We start from the raw sequence: 15541 nt of genomic DNA, 5'->3' as shown, positions 1-15541 counted from the left end.
GCCTACAATTTGCTCGTTGAAAGGGGCAATGAGGTCCTCGGATAGATCCATCTTTTTGAAGGTGGACCAATATAGAATGTTGACCGAACTCCCCTGATCGACGAGTACCTTGCTGACGTCGTATCGAGCTATTTCGGCCGTGATGACCATGGGGTCATCGTGATCAGGGTCGGGCGCATGGAAATCTGCGTTGGTGAAGGTAATAGCAGGAATCGACCGAGGCTGTCGATCCACCATGTGTACCGACTTTAATTGTCTTAGATGTCGTTTCCTGGCGGAGGATGACACCCCCCCCCCCCGGCTAAACCACCGGATATGGTGTCGATTCGACCTCGGACTGAACGTTCTCGCTCCGTTCGTCGGGGTTGGCTGCGCGATCGCCTGCGGCGTCGGTCATCCTTGGGAGGCGATCGCTCGGGGCTCCGTCTGGAGGGATCCTTATGGTGAGGAGTTGTGGCTCTGGTGGAGATTCTGTCCTTAACGTAGTTTTGGAGGTAGCCTGCTCGGATGAGTCGCTCCACCTCGTCCTTCACCATGTTGCATTCTTCCGTGTCATGCCCATGGTTCATGTGGAGGCGGTAGGTCTTGCTGCTGTCCGCGTTCTTGGGAGTAGCTCTTCGCCGCACAGTTAGGAGTTCGGCGTGCAAAGCCTCCTCGAGCACCTTTGCTCATGGTGCGTTGAGGGTCGCATAGCGATCGTACTTAGACGTCCACCCTGACTCTTTTCGGGGCGGTCGATCTGATTTATAGTCGTTGGTCGATCGCTTTGCGGTTTTCTTTACATCATGATTGGGGTTATCCTGCTGCTGCTTTTTTCTAGAATTCCGGAGATCTTCGATGCGGATGAACTTCGCAATTGTGGATTGCAGTTCTTCCATAGATGCTGGCGGGTCAGCATATAACTGTTCTGCAAAATACCCCGGCCTTAAGCACGAAGGTAGATTGCTGATGACGAAGGTGTGATTGATATCTTTCACACGTCGGGCCGTCTCGTTATACCGTTGCATGAAAGCCTTTAGGGTTTCATCCTTCTCTTGCTTAGTATTCACAAGCTCAGCAGCAGTCATCTCCGGTCTTCTGTTTGTCGCGTACTGCTTTCGGAATAGAGTTTCGATTGTTGCGAAACAGTCTACTGAATTCCGTGGAAGAGTGTGGAACCATTCCAGGGCCTCATCCTTAAGGGATAAGGAGAAAGCTCTGCAAATGACAGGGTCGTTGTCTGTGTAGAACGCCATGGCGTCTATAAAGTTACGCAGGTGGTTGTCGGGATCGGCGGAGCCATCGTAACGTTCTAACGCTGGGGAGGTTTATCTGGCATATGCGCTTGCATGATGGCCTCCGTGAATGGGAGCAGGTTGGAGAGGCGTATGGAAGTAGGCCCTTTCTTCCCCCCGCCAAAAGGGTCAGACAGTCCTCCATGGTGGCTCCCTTCATTATCGTCTTGTCGGTTTGAGGCTGACAATTCTGGCGGTGGGCGCTGCGCTCTCAGTGTCGCCAGCTCCTCAGCCTGCTTGCGCTGGAGTTCTTGTTGCTCCCGTATAGTTTGTGCTTGTGCCTCAATCTGTGTCTACAGCTGCTTGATCAAATCGCGAGTGTTGAAGTCTTCCATTGCTCCGGTGGTCGTCGTTGGGATTTCAAATCTCGGGCCCCACGGTGGGTGCCAAAAATGTTTCAGTATGGATGTGGAAACCGAGATACGAACCTAACATAACTCAACTGCTTCTTCCCGTGATGTTGTTACCGTGATATCTTTCTTCCTATGTTATGCTTTCTGATGGGAAAATGGGCTGGGTACCTGCAAAGGCACTCCGACGCTCAAGTCAGAAAAGGGATGTACTGAACCCTTTCAGTTCAAGGTAACCTCAGAAGAAGAAGAATAATTTCTCTCTCTTAATTTCTCTTAAGGAAAAAACGTACCTTTTTTCTGGTCTGGTCTTCATATTTAACACAGTAAAATAAACCGTTTACCTGAAAATCCGGTCAGTTACCGAAGTTGACTACCTGGAAATTGTAACTGTTAGATCGTGTTGGATACTGGGTCGGTTATTCCCGTGATTCGCGTCGTTGACTAATATTCGTAACTGTTTACCCTTAACCGCTAAACCGTTTACTATGACACCGTAGACATCGCTTAATATATGTCGATCGTCTTGTGTATCGACACAAACATGCGAGTTGTCGTGTGAGCGCTATATGTCGCGACATCACTGGTTGTCGATTGCCAAGTCATGCAAGTTGTCGTGTGAGCGCTATATGTCGCGACATCACTGGTTGTCGATTGCCAAGTGGTCGACATCAGTATGTAAATGTTATGATGTTAAGAAGCGTTTGACACACCTACGATCGTGACATTACGATCGTGAGAAGTCTCGGCAAACGGTCGCCTGGGTTACTTATCGACCGTTGGTAACATCAGGTATACTACGGTACAACGTCTTTATTATATATGCATGATGTATATAATTGGGATGCCACATTTGTTGTGGTAGAGCACGAAGCACTTAAAAAACTGTGTTAGCGTGGCCCTGGTCCTAAAATTGAATCATAATTATTAGTAGAAGGAAAAAATTTAATAGAAAAGTAAAACACTGACATGGTTGTACTAAGTAGTAGGAAGTCCGAGAAGGGACATAAAGATACCTTGAAGCACTCAACTACAGTAGAGATCATGAGGAAAGTGCGCGGGCAAAGAAAGAACCGTAGCGTAGCCTCGCAGCGAGTAACCGCCATTACCACGCAACGGAGCGTTGAAAAAAAGTCCGCCAGTGAGCCACGTCATAGTTTCGCTGTTATAAATCGTTGAAGCCTCTCCTGCACCGCGTCGCACCTGATCACTCCCCCCACTTTCTCACAGACCCAACCCAACCCGCCTTGGATCACCTCACCGAGCATCTCACGGATCGGATCTGAGGAATCAACTATAGAGACATGTTCTATAGAATAAAATGGTTTATAAATCAGTAATGAAACTTAAACAGAGCATAAAAATTAATTGAAGAATAGAAGAATCTAAAATTGGGGAAGATATATATGAATCTAGCTCAAACCTGACTGTAAGCCATGCAAAGTACTGCCATGGCGGGTGTTCTCACATGGCTTAGCTGCGTAAGAAAAAATGTAGGACCTAGTAACCCAACTGATTGCATAATCTGTCAAAAGAGACATTTTTAAAAAGCGAAATCATTTTAAAGGATAAGAAAGGAAAATGAATTAGTCTAGGTCTCAATTTCTTCACTTTAATGTTTTAATCAGAGTATTATTTAGGTTTAATCCTTTTCGACATCCCTATTTATGTACGAATGTCTCAGATGGGTCCTCGTTTTCTAAAGTGTATCAAAATGGTCCTTAATTTTGAAAATTGATATCAATTGAGTCCTTTCCGTTAAGTTGGCTGGACGGCGTTAAAAAAATTGATGAGTGGATGCTGAGATGACGAACGAACGCTCGTCCACCATCGAACGAACGCTCGTCCATCAGCGAACGAACGCTCGTCGACCACCGAACGAACGGTCGTCCAGCAGTAAGAGGTCGACGAGCGTTCGTTCTCTGGTGGACGAGCGGTCGTTCGCTGGTGGACGAGCGGTCGTTCGCTGGTGGACGAGCGTTCGTTCGCTGGTGGACGAGCGTTCATTCGTCATCTCAGCATCCACTCATCAATTTTTTTAACGCCGTCCAGCCAACTTAATGGAAAGGACTCAATTGATATCAATTTTCAAAATTAAGGACCATTTTGATACACTTTAAAAAACGAGGACCCAATTGAGACATTCGTACATAAATAGGGATGTCAAAAAGGATTAAACCTATTATTTAATTATCCGGGAAACGTACTTGAAAATTTTCACAATAAAATTGTGTTTATACGGGGGGACTGTAATGAATGCTCCTGTACTGTTATTTGCTTTAAAAATTTAAGAAAAAAATTTGAACGCTATTTGGTTGAATACTATTTGGACGAACGCTAGGAGATCATGTACTATTGACCCGAACGCTAAAAACTCAGCACACCATATTGACCGAACACTCTTAGAACAAACACTGAGATCAAACATTTGGCCGAACGCTCAAAATCGAACACCAGATCAAACACTATTATGACGAACGCTATTTGATTAAACGCTACTGGATCGAACGCTAGAACAACGAACTCCATACTACATCGAATACTGTTTACACGAACGTTAAGATTGATCACTTATGCTCGACACTAAACACCAAACGCTATTAGACCGGATACCATTAGGTCGAACACCAAAAGATCGAACGCTAAGATCAAGCACTTAGACTTCACGCTAAGACAGCGAACTCTACTATAACAAATACTATTATTTCGAACACTATTCGAACGAACGTTCAATGATCAAATCTCGCCGAACACTGCCTTTGACGAACACTATCCGAGGGCAACATCATCGAGACCGGACGTTCCCTACGAACGACCACTAACTATTAACGATCCTTACCTGAGACAAGCATCATCCAAACCGAGCACTACCTATGAATGATCACTACCTGAAACATGCATCATCACGACCGATCACTACTTATTAATCGATCGCTACCTCAGAACAAATATCAAGGCCGACCACTCCCCATAAACGATTGCTACCTCAGAGCAACATCACCAGTAAAGATCATTCCTTATAAACGATCGCTATGAGACAGAACACTATAAGGACGAACGTTTTGAGTCTTGGTTGAACGCCTAGAGCACTTTGCCGAACACCTAAAGTATTGGCCGAACGTATTCAAACTAAACCTCAGGGTATCAAATTAAGACCGAACACTAGCTACCTGAGAACAACTATCATCAAGATCAAAGGCTACCTAATGACGCTCGCTACCTGATAACAATTAACATCAAGACCAAACGCCACTAATATGAACGCTCGCTACTACCTATGGACACTCTCTACCTGAGGACACCTGAGAACATTTATCATCAAAATCAAAAGTTACTTATGGGCGCTCGCTACCTAAGAACAAATAATATGAAGACAGAACGATTAAGATTCAAACCTAAGAATATCAGATGAAGGCCGAACGCTACAATCACTAATTCACCAGACCGAACGCTACAGATTGCTTCATGAGAATACTTAATTAAGGACGAACGCCTAAAATTACTAATTCACTGTATACAGTTTGGACGAACGTCTAATATACTACTAACTTTACTTAAGGACGAACGCGAACGCTCGTTACCTTAGAACACCAAAACCCAACGCTCGTACTATTTTGGCCGACCACTAATTCGTCGAGCAAATTGGACGAACGTCCAATTTTGACTCACCAAAATTGGACGTACGCGCGTTCTGCAGAATTCTGCAAAATCGCACCAGATTCCAGAAAACCCAGAAAACCCCATTTTTCATCCCCTTCATTCCAGATTTGCATCAAACACAGATTATCTCAAAAATCAAAGAAATAAATCCAACTCCCCTCACCTCTTGAAGACTTCCTTTGTAAAATTTGGAATCTATCTCCCCCAAGACGTGCAGTTTGTAACATCCCATAAGTACAGTAATAAACCATACAAATAGAATAATCACATTAATTAACATATCAATTCAGTCTTACACTAAAGTTAAAGTACGCTCGTGGCCGAACGGCCTTACAAGAAGCGAGTTACAAAATAACGAGATGTACCATAAGCTAACTTGACCGAACGGTTTACAAAGCAAAAATACCGAACGGTTAAATCAAGAAAAGGGAAAGTGGTCGTTCTAAGACAACTCGCTAAAATAACTAAACTAAACAATTAACCGAACGGACTACTGTTCGGCCTTCACTTCTACATCCACGAGGTTCTCTTCCTCTAAAATTCCTTCTTCCAGCGTCTCCTCCAGTAACGCATCACCATCTGCTCACATCCACACAGATGATCATTGCAAAGACAAGACGGACGTACAGATACAGGACAACACAAGGAAACACAGGGTAAGCTTATGTAATTTAATTCATACATCAACATATAAAATAAACATTTCAACACACAAAAGTAATTCCACAATTATATCAGTACGAAGCCTATCACTAGACTGACCATCCGGACTGTATGAATCTGCGTAGCTACGACGTTCGTGCACCTGGGTGATGTAGTAACTAGGATACCCTCAACAGCTGCCACCCGAGGTTAGCCCTATCAGTCCAAAGTACCCCTAAGGACTAGGACCTCCTGCCGTTCCCACACATGACCTACCCTCCTCTACATGAGGACGAGTACTCACGGAACATCAGGATGAACTGTCAATGAAACCTTGTCCACATTCATACTTTACGATATCAATATTCATCCAAGAGTCGTTCCTCCCCGGAACGCTCGTTCAAAATCTACCACCACTTATTAATCTCATATATTGTTCATCCTTTATAACCTTTCACTTTAATATCATTTTCGTCTTCAGTTCCAAGGACATAAAATACCGAACGTTCAGCCCTCTTCATAACGAGAACGAACGTAAGGAACGAGTCCGAGAAATCTCCCGTTCCAGAATAGAATAAAGTCGACTATAATGACACACCGCATATGACGAACGTCATTTACCACTTGAATCAGTTGAATGAACTGACTCTCGTGAATTCAGATCAATACTCAAAGAATAATTTAAGTACAGAGGTTCTAGGCCGGATCCAATGAATATAGACACCTCAAGACGATTAAAGAATCATCCTTAGAACAACTCAATTACAGAAGCCGAATGTCAGTCAATGACCGAACACGGTACAAGGGTTTACTGAATTTGGACGAACGTTGTTTCAACAAGTTTGATAATTAAAGACGAGTACGAGCGTTCGGTATAAGACCGAGCGCCACTCATCACGAACGCTTTGGGTCGAGACCCATCACTGATTTAAACTTATAATAGAAATATTCATAGTAATAAATATGTTAAGAGATGGTGAAGATAGGGTTTAAAATGACTAAGTATCCAAATATAGGTTTACAAGCTTCTCAAATCCTCACATAACACTCAGGGCATCCACGCTTGGCCGAACGCTCAAACGTAGCACTATTACAAGAGGACGCTCGTCCTCAACTAGAACTCTTTCCAAATGAAAGAATTCGCTCTCAAAAGAGTTCATAAGAAACACCGAACGGTCAAAGACCGTTCAATGACGAACGTTCAATATCATAGGGATTTTATTATTCAGTATTCACATATATTCAAATTCATTCCTCAGCATAATACTTCATAATTTCATACTTACTACTATAGTCCAGTTCACATACTCATACATTAACTCAGTTATTTTCACATATCAAATAATCAATCATCACATAGTCATGCTTCATACACTTCACGAACGTTCATGCAGTATAGTAAAAAACATAAGAATTAAATTGAATAAGCTTCCCTTACCTCGACCAGTGACTGAACTTCCTAAACGTAAGATTTTGAGTTCGCCCGTCTTCAGCTTTCTACCCTCAAAGATCACTTAACTCTTGCAACTAAATCTAACCACATAAAAAAATCAAGGGTACTTAGACTATATCCCTACATGCAACCAGAACTTGGTTTTGCATGTAACCCAAGAACGAACGACTAAGGGAAGAAACTTACCAGCTCAAACTTGAAACTTGTTCGGTTTAAGAGGAAGCTTGGGACGCCGGGAATGCTCCTACGGTGCCTGAACGGTGATCGGAGAAGAGAAGAGTGAGTTACAGTAGAGAGAAGGGTAATTTCTAGAGAGAAGGAGGAGGAAATGGAAAGTCAGAGTTGGGAAGGAGAAGTGCATGCAGAGGAGAGTGAACAGGGTTGTTCAGAAAATCATTTTTGGTCTACCCCACGTCCAATGGACGTGCACTCTCCTATGGACACCTGTCCTCCACTTACTGATTTTCGAATCTTCCATTCTTAACACCTGGCGTCAGTGTGCAGAGTTTTTGGTGTGTTTTAAATGAATCTGAACAGGGTTTTGGGCGCATTAAATGAGATTAAACAGGTGGGGTTTGGGTTAAATTTCCGAGGTCTGACACAGTTCAAGATCTCCTTGCAACTTTAGCAGATCTCCACTTCACCTCTCCCAGATCTTGCATCAAGGACTCCACTCTCACAAGATGCCCAACCCAAATCCTCCTCTCCGCATTTTTAATGTCAGTATTGCTTCCCTTGAGTTCTCTTTGGACGGTTGAAAACGAAAGAAAGGGTTTCTTTCCTATGGCAGCTCTCCCTGGTGCCAAAAAATGAGACCCTCTCCTTTGCTCTCCTTCCAGTAATAATTGCACTTCCAATAATACAAGAAGTGGGTGACTGCCCTGTCCCCACCACTTAAAATATGCGGTCCTTACAAAGAACATGGTGATGGTGAAGTTGATGGTGAAGTTGAGGGTGAAGTTGAGGATGAAGAAGATGTTAATTGTGTTGAAGGAGTTGTGGAGGACCAAGGTCATGTTTCTAGTTGGAGTACATCTACTAATGAACGTGATGAACATGAAAATAATGAGTGCTTAGAGGGACTTGTGGATGTGAGTGTTCAATGTGATGTAGATGGTGATATAGATGGTAATGTGGAAGTGGAAGTAGAAGTAGAAAGTCTTCAAGACAGTGATGATGTGAGTGTTGAAAGTGATGATCATGATGAGAGAGGTTTGTCGGATAAGGAGTGGAAATCTGAGGAATTACTTAGTGCAACAGATAGTGATGATGAGGTTAATGACATTGAAGGTTATGGGAGGTTTAGTACTTTTTGTATGCCAAAAAGTATGGTGGACTTTACATGGGAAGTAGGGACTTTTTTTACAAAAAAGCAAGACATTATAGATGCTTTAAAAGGGTATGCGTTGGAAAATGGTAGGAATATAAAGTTTGTCAAAAATGACAAAATTAGATTAGGATGAAGTGCTTTGGTGCAAAAGGAGAATGCCCCTGGACCATATATTGTGCTTATATGGAGGCTGAGAAATCATGGCAACTGAGAACTATAAATGACATTCACACATGTAGCAGGGAGTTCAATCTCAAGTTGCTTGATGCCAAGTGGTTGAGCTCAAAGTTGGAGAAAACAATAAGGGAAAATCCCAAAATGAAGGGTGGAGATATTCGGGAAAAAGTTCAAAGGAAGTGGAACATAGGTATATTTAGGGGTATGGCTTATAGAGCCAAAACTATTGCTTCTGAGCACATTGATGGGTCCTTTAAAGAACAATATAAGAGGATATATGATTATGCACATGAGTTGTTGGGAAGAAATCCCGGATCTACAATTAAAGTGGTTGTTGACAATAATGATGATAAGATAATTTTTAAAAGATTTTACTGTTGTCTTAAGGCATGCAAAGACAATTTTCTTTCTTGTAGGCCAATAATTGGACTAGATGGGGCCTTTTTGAAAGGGAAGTATGGGGGTGAGTTGTTAACGGCTGTTGGGAGAGATGGAAATGATCAAATGTTGCCCATTGTATATGCGGTGGTAGAAGGGGAAAACAAAGATTCATGGTTGTGGTTTTTGAATCTTTTGATTGATGATCTTGGTGGTCAAGAAGTATGTTCAGCAATAACATTTGTTTTAGACCAACAAAAGGTAACAATGATATTTACTGTTGGTTCTTTCTTACATTAATACATTACTTATATTTAATCATATTTAATGTTGCCCACAGGGTCTACTACCAGAAATACAAGAGCTACTCCCCGGTGTTGATCAGAGGATCTGCGTGAGACACTTATATTCAAACTTTAGGAAGAAATTTCCAGGTAAAAATCTAAAAAAACTAATGTGGAGGGCAGTTACTGCCACTCATCCACAAAATTGGGAGAGGGAAATGAGAAACATTAAAGATGTCAATGAAGACGCATTCAAGCATTTGATGGCCATCCCTCCAAGGTTTATTCTTGAACTATAACTTTTTTATTACAACTATAACTTACTGTTGCATATATAGCCACTGTAAAAGTCTATATTTTATGGTGTAGGTACTGGTCAAAGTCCAGATTCAATCCAAGACCAAAATGTGACACATTGGTGAACAATATGAGTGAGGCATTTAACAGTGTATTGGTTCATACCCGGACTAAACCAATCGTTACAATGCTGGAAGAAATCAGGGTGTACATCATGCAAAGATGGGCAACAAACAGGACTAAGATATAGTCCTTTAGAGGACCAATTTGTCCAAAAATCCTGAACAGATTTGAAAAGGAATCCCAATCAACCAAGAACTGGATTCCTAGGTAAACTATCTTCTCTATTTCTGAATTGTATTGTACTTTTTTAAGTTGTATGTAAACTTTGTTCATTATTGTTAAAATTTGTTCACAGTTGGTCAGGAAATAAATTGTTTGAAGTTAGACACGTCTCCCATATTGGAGACAGATATGTTGTGAACATAGACGACTTGTCATGCTCCTGCAGGAGATGGAGCATCACGAGAATCCCATGTTGCCACTCCTTAGCCGCAATGAAGTTTCTGAATATTGATGGACAACAATTCATTCCAACTTGCTTTATGAAGTCCACCTATGAAGAAACATATGCATCAATCGTATTTCCCATCAACGGCAACAACATGTGGGAGATACAACCATATCCGGATGTTATGCCTCCTTACAAAAAAGTTATGCCTGGAAGACCTAAAAGGAAAAGAAGAATGGAACAGTGGCAGATCAAAAAAGATGAATCTCGAATGACGAAGGCTGGTTTGCGTAAGAGATGCGGCCTATGTAGGGAGCTTGGGCATAACAGGAGTCGTTGCCCCAAAGCTACTCCTTCATCACAACCTGTAATGCCATCATCCCAATTATCTGACGTCTGTAATGACCAAGTAGCTGCACCGTAGAAGCTTTTGGATGTACTGTTTTAATGTACTCTTTTAATGTAATACTACACTTATGAAATACTACTCTTTTAATGTACTCTTTTAATGTAATACTTTGGATGGGCCAGATCTTGTTTTGGGTGTCCATTCCAGCTTGGTTAATATATTATTACATATTCTGAATTCTGCATATTAAGCTTCCTGCTGTGACTTCTGCTATTAAGCTTGCTGTTGTGACTTCTGCATATTCCAGATACTGATACACTTAAGTTTTATGCACTAGTAAAAAAAGCGTATTTTAACTCGCACATGACGCTTCGGTTTCAGAAAAACCGAAGCGTATAAACTAAACGACCTCGGTTATAAACAAACCGATACCTAAAGACCGAACGACCACAGTCTTTTGAGTGACCGAAGCAGTAGTTTACCGAACGGTCTCGGTGAACGCCTAACCGAGGCATTTAGTCCTGTTTAAGAGACCGAACAACCTCGACTTGAGTGCCTAACCGAAGCATTTAGTGTTGTACAAGCTGTACAGACCGAACGACATCGCTTGTTTGCAGAACCGAGGCCTTTAGTCCTGTCATCCCTGCCACTAACGTACAAACTGAACAGACCGAACGACCTCTTTGCCACTAACGTACACACTGAAAAGATCGAACGACCTCGTTTGTTTGCAGAACCGAGGCAGTAGTTGACCGAACGACCTACAAATCCCTCTGTTGCCACTGTGACTAAAGAGACCGAATGGCCTCTCTGACACTAACGTTCGGTTTCACTTCTGCTATGAACCGAGGCAGTAACCGAACGTTCGAAGTTAATTTTGTCCACTAATATGCCTCGGTCATCTGGGACAGAGGCAATAAGACCGTTCGGTTTCGCTTCTGCTATGAACCGAGGCAATAACCGAACGTTCCAACTTAATTTTGTTCACTTATATGTCTCGGTTGTCTAGGGACAAAATTAATAGTTTTGTTCGGCCTCGGTCTTTTACTTAACCGAGGTAATAGCCCCTGCGTAATCTAAACGCAAACGCATTTTGTCGCACAGTATTCTTCCTCTTCCCTTTCACGCCTCCAAAGAAGTTCTTCTCTCCAACCTAGGGTTCTTCTTCCTCTTGTTCTCTCCGTTCTAATTCGTGGCAAAGGAGGTTTGATTCTATTTCCAATATCTTCTCTCTGCCATTTATCTTCTTCCCCCTTTCTCACTAGTTCTAGGTTGGTATTGCAATAACAAGAAAAACGAAAATAGAACATGATTTCATTCATTTTTGCTAGTTCAATACATTGTTCATCCCGTTTTCATCACCTACTGCATCCTATGACAAAGAAAATGCATAATACATTATGGATTTGTCATCCATATTGAAATTACAATAATATTAACCACACAAATACAACAAACAGCCCCTATCAACAACATCATCCATTTTTCCACAATCTTAACAGAATTTTTCAAATCAATCACCATATTCGCTACCCCACCCATTTCTTCTGTCTTTAACAAACACTCATGCTTTCCTTCCCACTTCAGATTCGTATAACATCTTTCATTACCATCATCACAACACCATTTGAAGAAATTGCAACCACCGTTTTCATGCCCGTTCTGTAAAAAAAAATTAAAACCCAATGAATACGACTTTGAAGTAAAACAAACAACTCATCCACGTTTCGGTTACCTTATACTTAGGGCACCCCCAAAATTGTTTCCCTCTGTTCTTAGTCGTTCCAGCTGTTCTCACCACTGTTTTCTCTCCACACAGACAAAGGGGTGACGCACCACGAAAAACGACCTTCGCCTCTCCATTCCGCCAGCCATTGGAAGTCGAAGAACATGTTGAACGTGAATTCTGCATTTGATTCTCCCTCCGGCATCCACTCGAACAGCATCCACTCTTTCCCAACTCTGACACGACACGAGCCCTAGAATAGAAAAATCCCCAAGTTGATTTTGATTTCTCCTTGTTTCAGCAAAAAAAACATTAAGTTTTTCCAAATTTGCCCTCTGTTTAATTAATTTCAGCATGGATTATACTATATTTACTTCATTCAAAATTTCTGAGTATTAAAAAATTGAATTTACACACGCCATTTCACGCACTCCTTAACGTCGTTTTCTAAAATTGACGGAAAGGATTTATTTGCATCAAATTAACAAAAATAAGGATCTAATTAAGACTTCAAATATAACACGGACCTATTTCAAATTTGGGACGAAAATAGAGACCTATTGAGACATTAAACCAAATTAAAATAAAAAAAAGGACCTAATTAAGATTTCGCAAGCAAAAATGGAGCCAAAGGCATAATTTAACCTATTACATATAATTTTCTCTTACATGTAAAACTTTTGCTTGGATATTTTTGCTTACAACAAATTTGAAACTATTAATACTATAAAACATTCTTTTTCAAATGTAAAATAAATTTAAGCCTAAGGTTAAATGTTTTAGGTCTAACAATACAAAATAATTTGTTCTTCCTAATTTATTGTTATAACAAGGCACTCAACACAAATTTCCTTGTACAGAGAGATCTCAACAAAACTCAATAGTTGAGAGAACATACCAACATTAATTGAATATCGCTAAAGTTTTTTTTTTATACTAAGTTGTCAATCCAAATTTTTTCTATGGTTTGAAATATTTTAGTTTATTATATTGAACTTTTCAAAACCCTTCAAAAATTTACACTCATAAATAAGTGTTGGAAAATTATAAATTTTCAAGATTTACATATGTTTAATAATTCAAGCCTAAGTATAATCTCAAACTTGATACACTTTGTCCTCTTATATGAGTGATAAAAAAGGTAGAATATTTTTTCGACTCTCCAAACATAGAAACATATTATTATACTGTCACATTCACTTATTTCAATTGTATAAAGATTATTTATTTTTTCTCTCCTCACATCATTATGAAAATATTTTTATAAAAAAATTGTTCTCAACACTTTCCAAGTAATGATTGTTTTCCCTCCTTTTAGTAATCTTCTAAATTCAACCTCCCCTAACAACATAATTTACCTTTTGGTTGTTAGAATAATTCATAACTTAAAATATTTTCTCAATTTTCTAAATCTATAATTAAGATTTTGGGTTATAACCTTTGAAAATTATGGAGGTTTTTCTCTTACAAATTCAACTAAACCTTATGACTCAGTGGTTACTTAATAAAGTAGTGAACATAGAATGTTTTTGTTGACAGGGGAAGCTAACCTAAGTAGGAAAATATTATTGATGATGCTTCAAATATGGTTAAAGTATTTTTGATGATGTGTTTAAAATGTTTATGATGAAATTAACTAATTGCTGAATCTATTAAAATGGATGTATTGTAGGAACTAGGTTCTTAATTGATTGTTAAATCTGTTAATATGTACGTTAGAAAATGTTAGCTTTTTGTTTTAATCGACTATGTTGATTACATAATCAATTAAAACTATCATTAATGTGTTTTTGTATATAAATGTGTCTGATTTACTTTCTCGTCTAAGAAATACATTGCAAAAGCATTCATTGGTTGAGAAAGAACATCCTTCAAACATTCTTGGAGAGACGTGAAATCAAGACTACAACCTTACAAGAATAAGTGGAAAAAGCTAAGGAGAGATTGTTTCCAATGTGTTCTATGGGCATTAAAGGTGTATCTATTTCCTTTTCTTTTTCTGTTATTTCTGATTACCACTATATCATTTGCTATGTAGGCAAGGTTTTTAGGGTGAGTTTGTGTAGTCTCACAATTATAAACTATTTGTGTTTGGTTAAAGATATAGATTGCATAGGAAATCTTGTAATCTTCTAATATCAACTCTATTATTCCAATTCAGGTTGTTTGGAAAAAGATTGAATAGTGTCAAATCTTGTGTATCTTGATTTATTTTCTTTACTTGTTATTTGATTAAATTTTTGAAAGGTTGAAAAGTTTATTTGAAATATCTTTAAAACACCATAAGTTTTCACGAAGGGTAAAATTAGGTCTTAACCAATTCATCCCTCTCTTGGTTCAGATTTATTGGTCCTTACATTTTAACAAATTTAATCAATTCATTGTTCCTCTTATCATATTTCATCCAGAAGTGCACAAGATACTACTAATAGAAATCTTACAATTAACACATTTCACATAAAATGTTACTCTCATACAATTTAATCGACATCCCTTGAAATATGATATAATTTATTTTTTAATTTAATTATAATATGAGAGGTAATTAATTTCTAATAAATTATTAATCTCTTTTTCAACCCAATCCAACTCGAACTCACGATGAGTAAAATTAACTCACAGTTCCAATCCCTTTTGACACCACTAATTATCACATATCAATACCAAGACAATTATTTGTTCTTTCTAAATACAATATGAAATAAAAAAGTGAAATTTAGGATATAGCTTAAGACACATTAGGTTTAATCCTTTACTACATCCCTATTTATGTACGAATTTCTCAATTGGGTCCTCGTTTTTTAAAGTGTATCAAAATGGTCCTTAATTTTGAAAATTGATATCAATTGAGTCCTTTCCGTTAAGTTGGCTGGACGGCGTTAAAAAAATTGATGAGTGGATGCTGAGATGACGAACGAACGCTCGTCCACCAGCGAACGAACGCTCGTTCACCAGCGAACGAACGCTCGTCCACCAGCGAACGAACGCTCGTCGACCACCGAACGAACGCTCGTCCAGTGTGGAACAAACGGTCGTCCAGCAGTAAGAGGTCGACGAGCGTTCGTTCGCTGGTGGACGAGCGTTCGTTCGCTGGTGGACGAGCGTTCGTT

The 15541-nt window shown here is 39.9% G+C and overlaps 1 protein-coding gene and 1 pseudogene across 1 annotated transcript; one reads left to right on the top strand and one right to left on the bottom strand.

Moving 5' to 3' along the window:
- Window positions 1-257: 257 nt before the first annotated feature.
- Window positions 258-1235, bottom strand: LOC124820092 (uncharacterized). The gene is made up of 2 exons (XM_047291724.2): window positions 783-1235; window positions 258-662 (listed from the first exon to the last, which is right to left on the bottom strand). Exons 1-2 carry the CDS (start codon window positions 1233-1235, stop codon window positions 258-260), a joined length of 858 nt encoding a protein of 285 aa, XP_047147680.2.
- A 7460-nt stretch (window positions 1236-8695) lies between these two features.
- Window positions 8696-10780, top strand: LOC148191281 (uncharacterized; annotated as a pseudogene).
- Window positions 10781-15541: the final 4761 nt, after the last annotated feature.

This window comes from Vigna umbellata, chromosome 11 (assembly GCF_029865625.1).
Source record: "Vigna umbellata cultivar VRB3 chromosome 11, Vumbellata_1.0, whole genome shotgun sequence".
Taxonomy (NCBI): domain Eukaryota; kingdom Viridiplantae; phylum Streptophyta; class Magnoliopsida; order Fabales; family Fabaceae; genus Vigna; species Vigna umbellata.
Note: the sequence above shows the minus strand (reverse complement) of the source record. Positions and strands in the feature narration are given on the sequence as shown.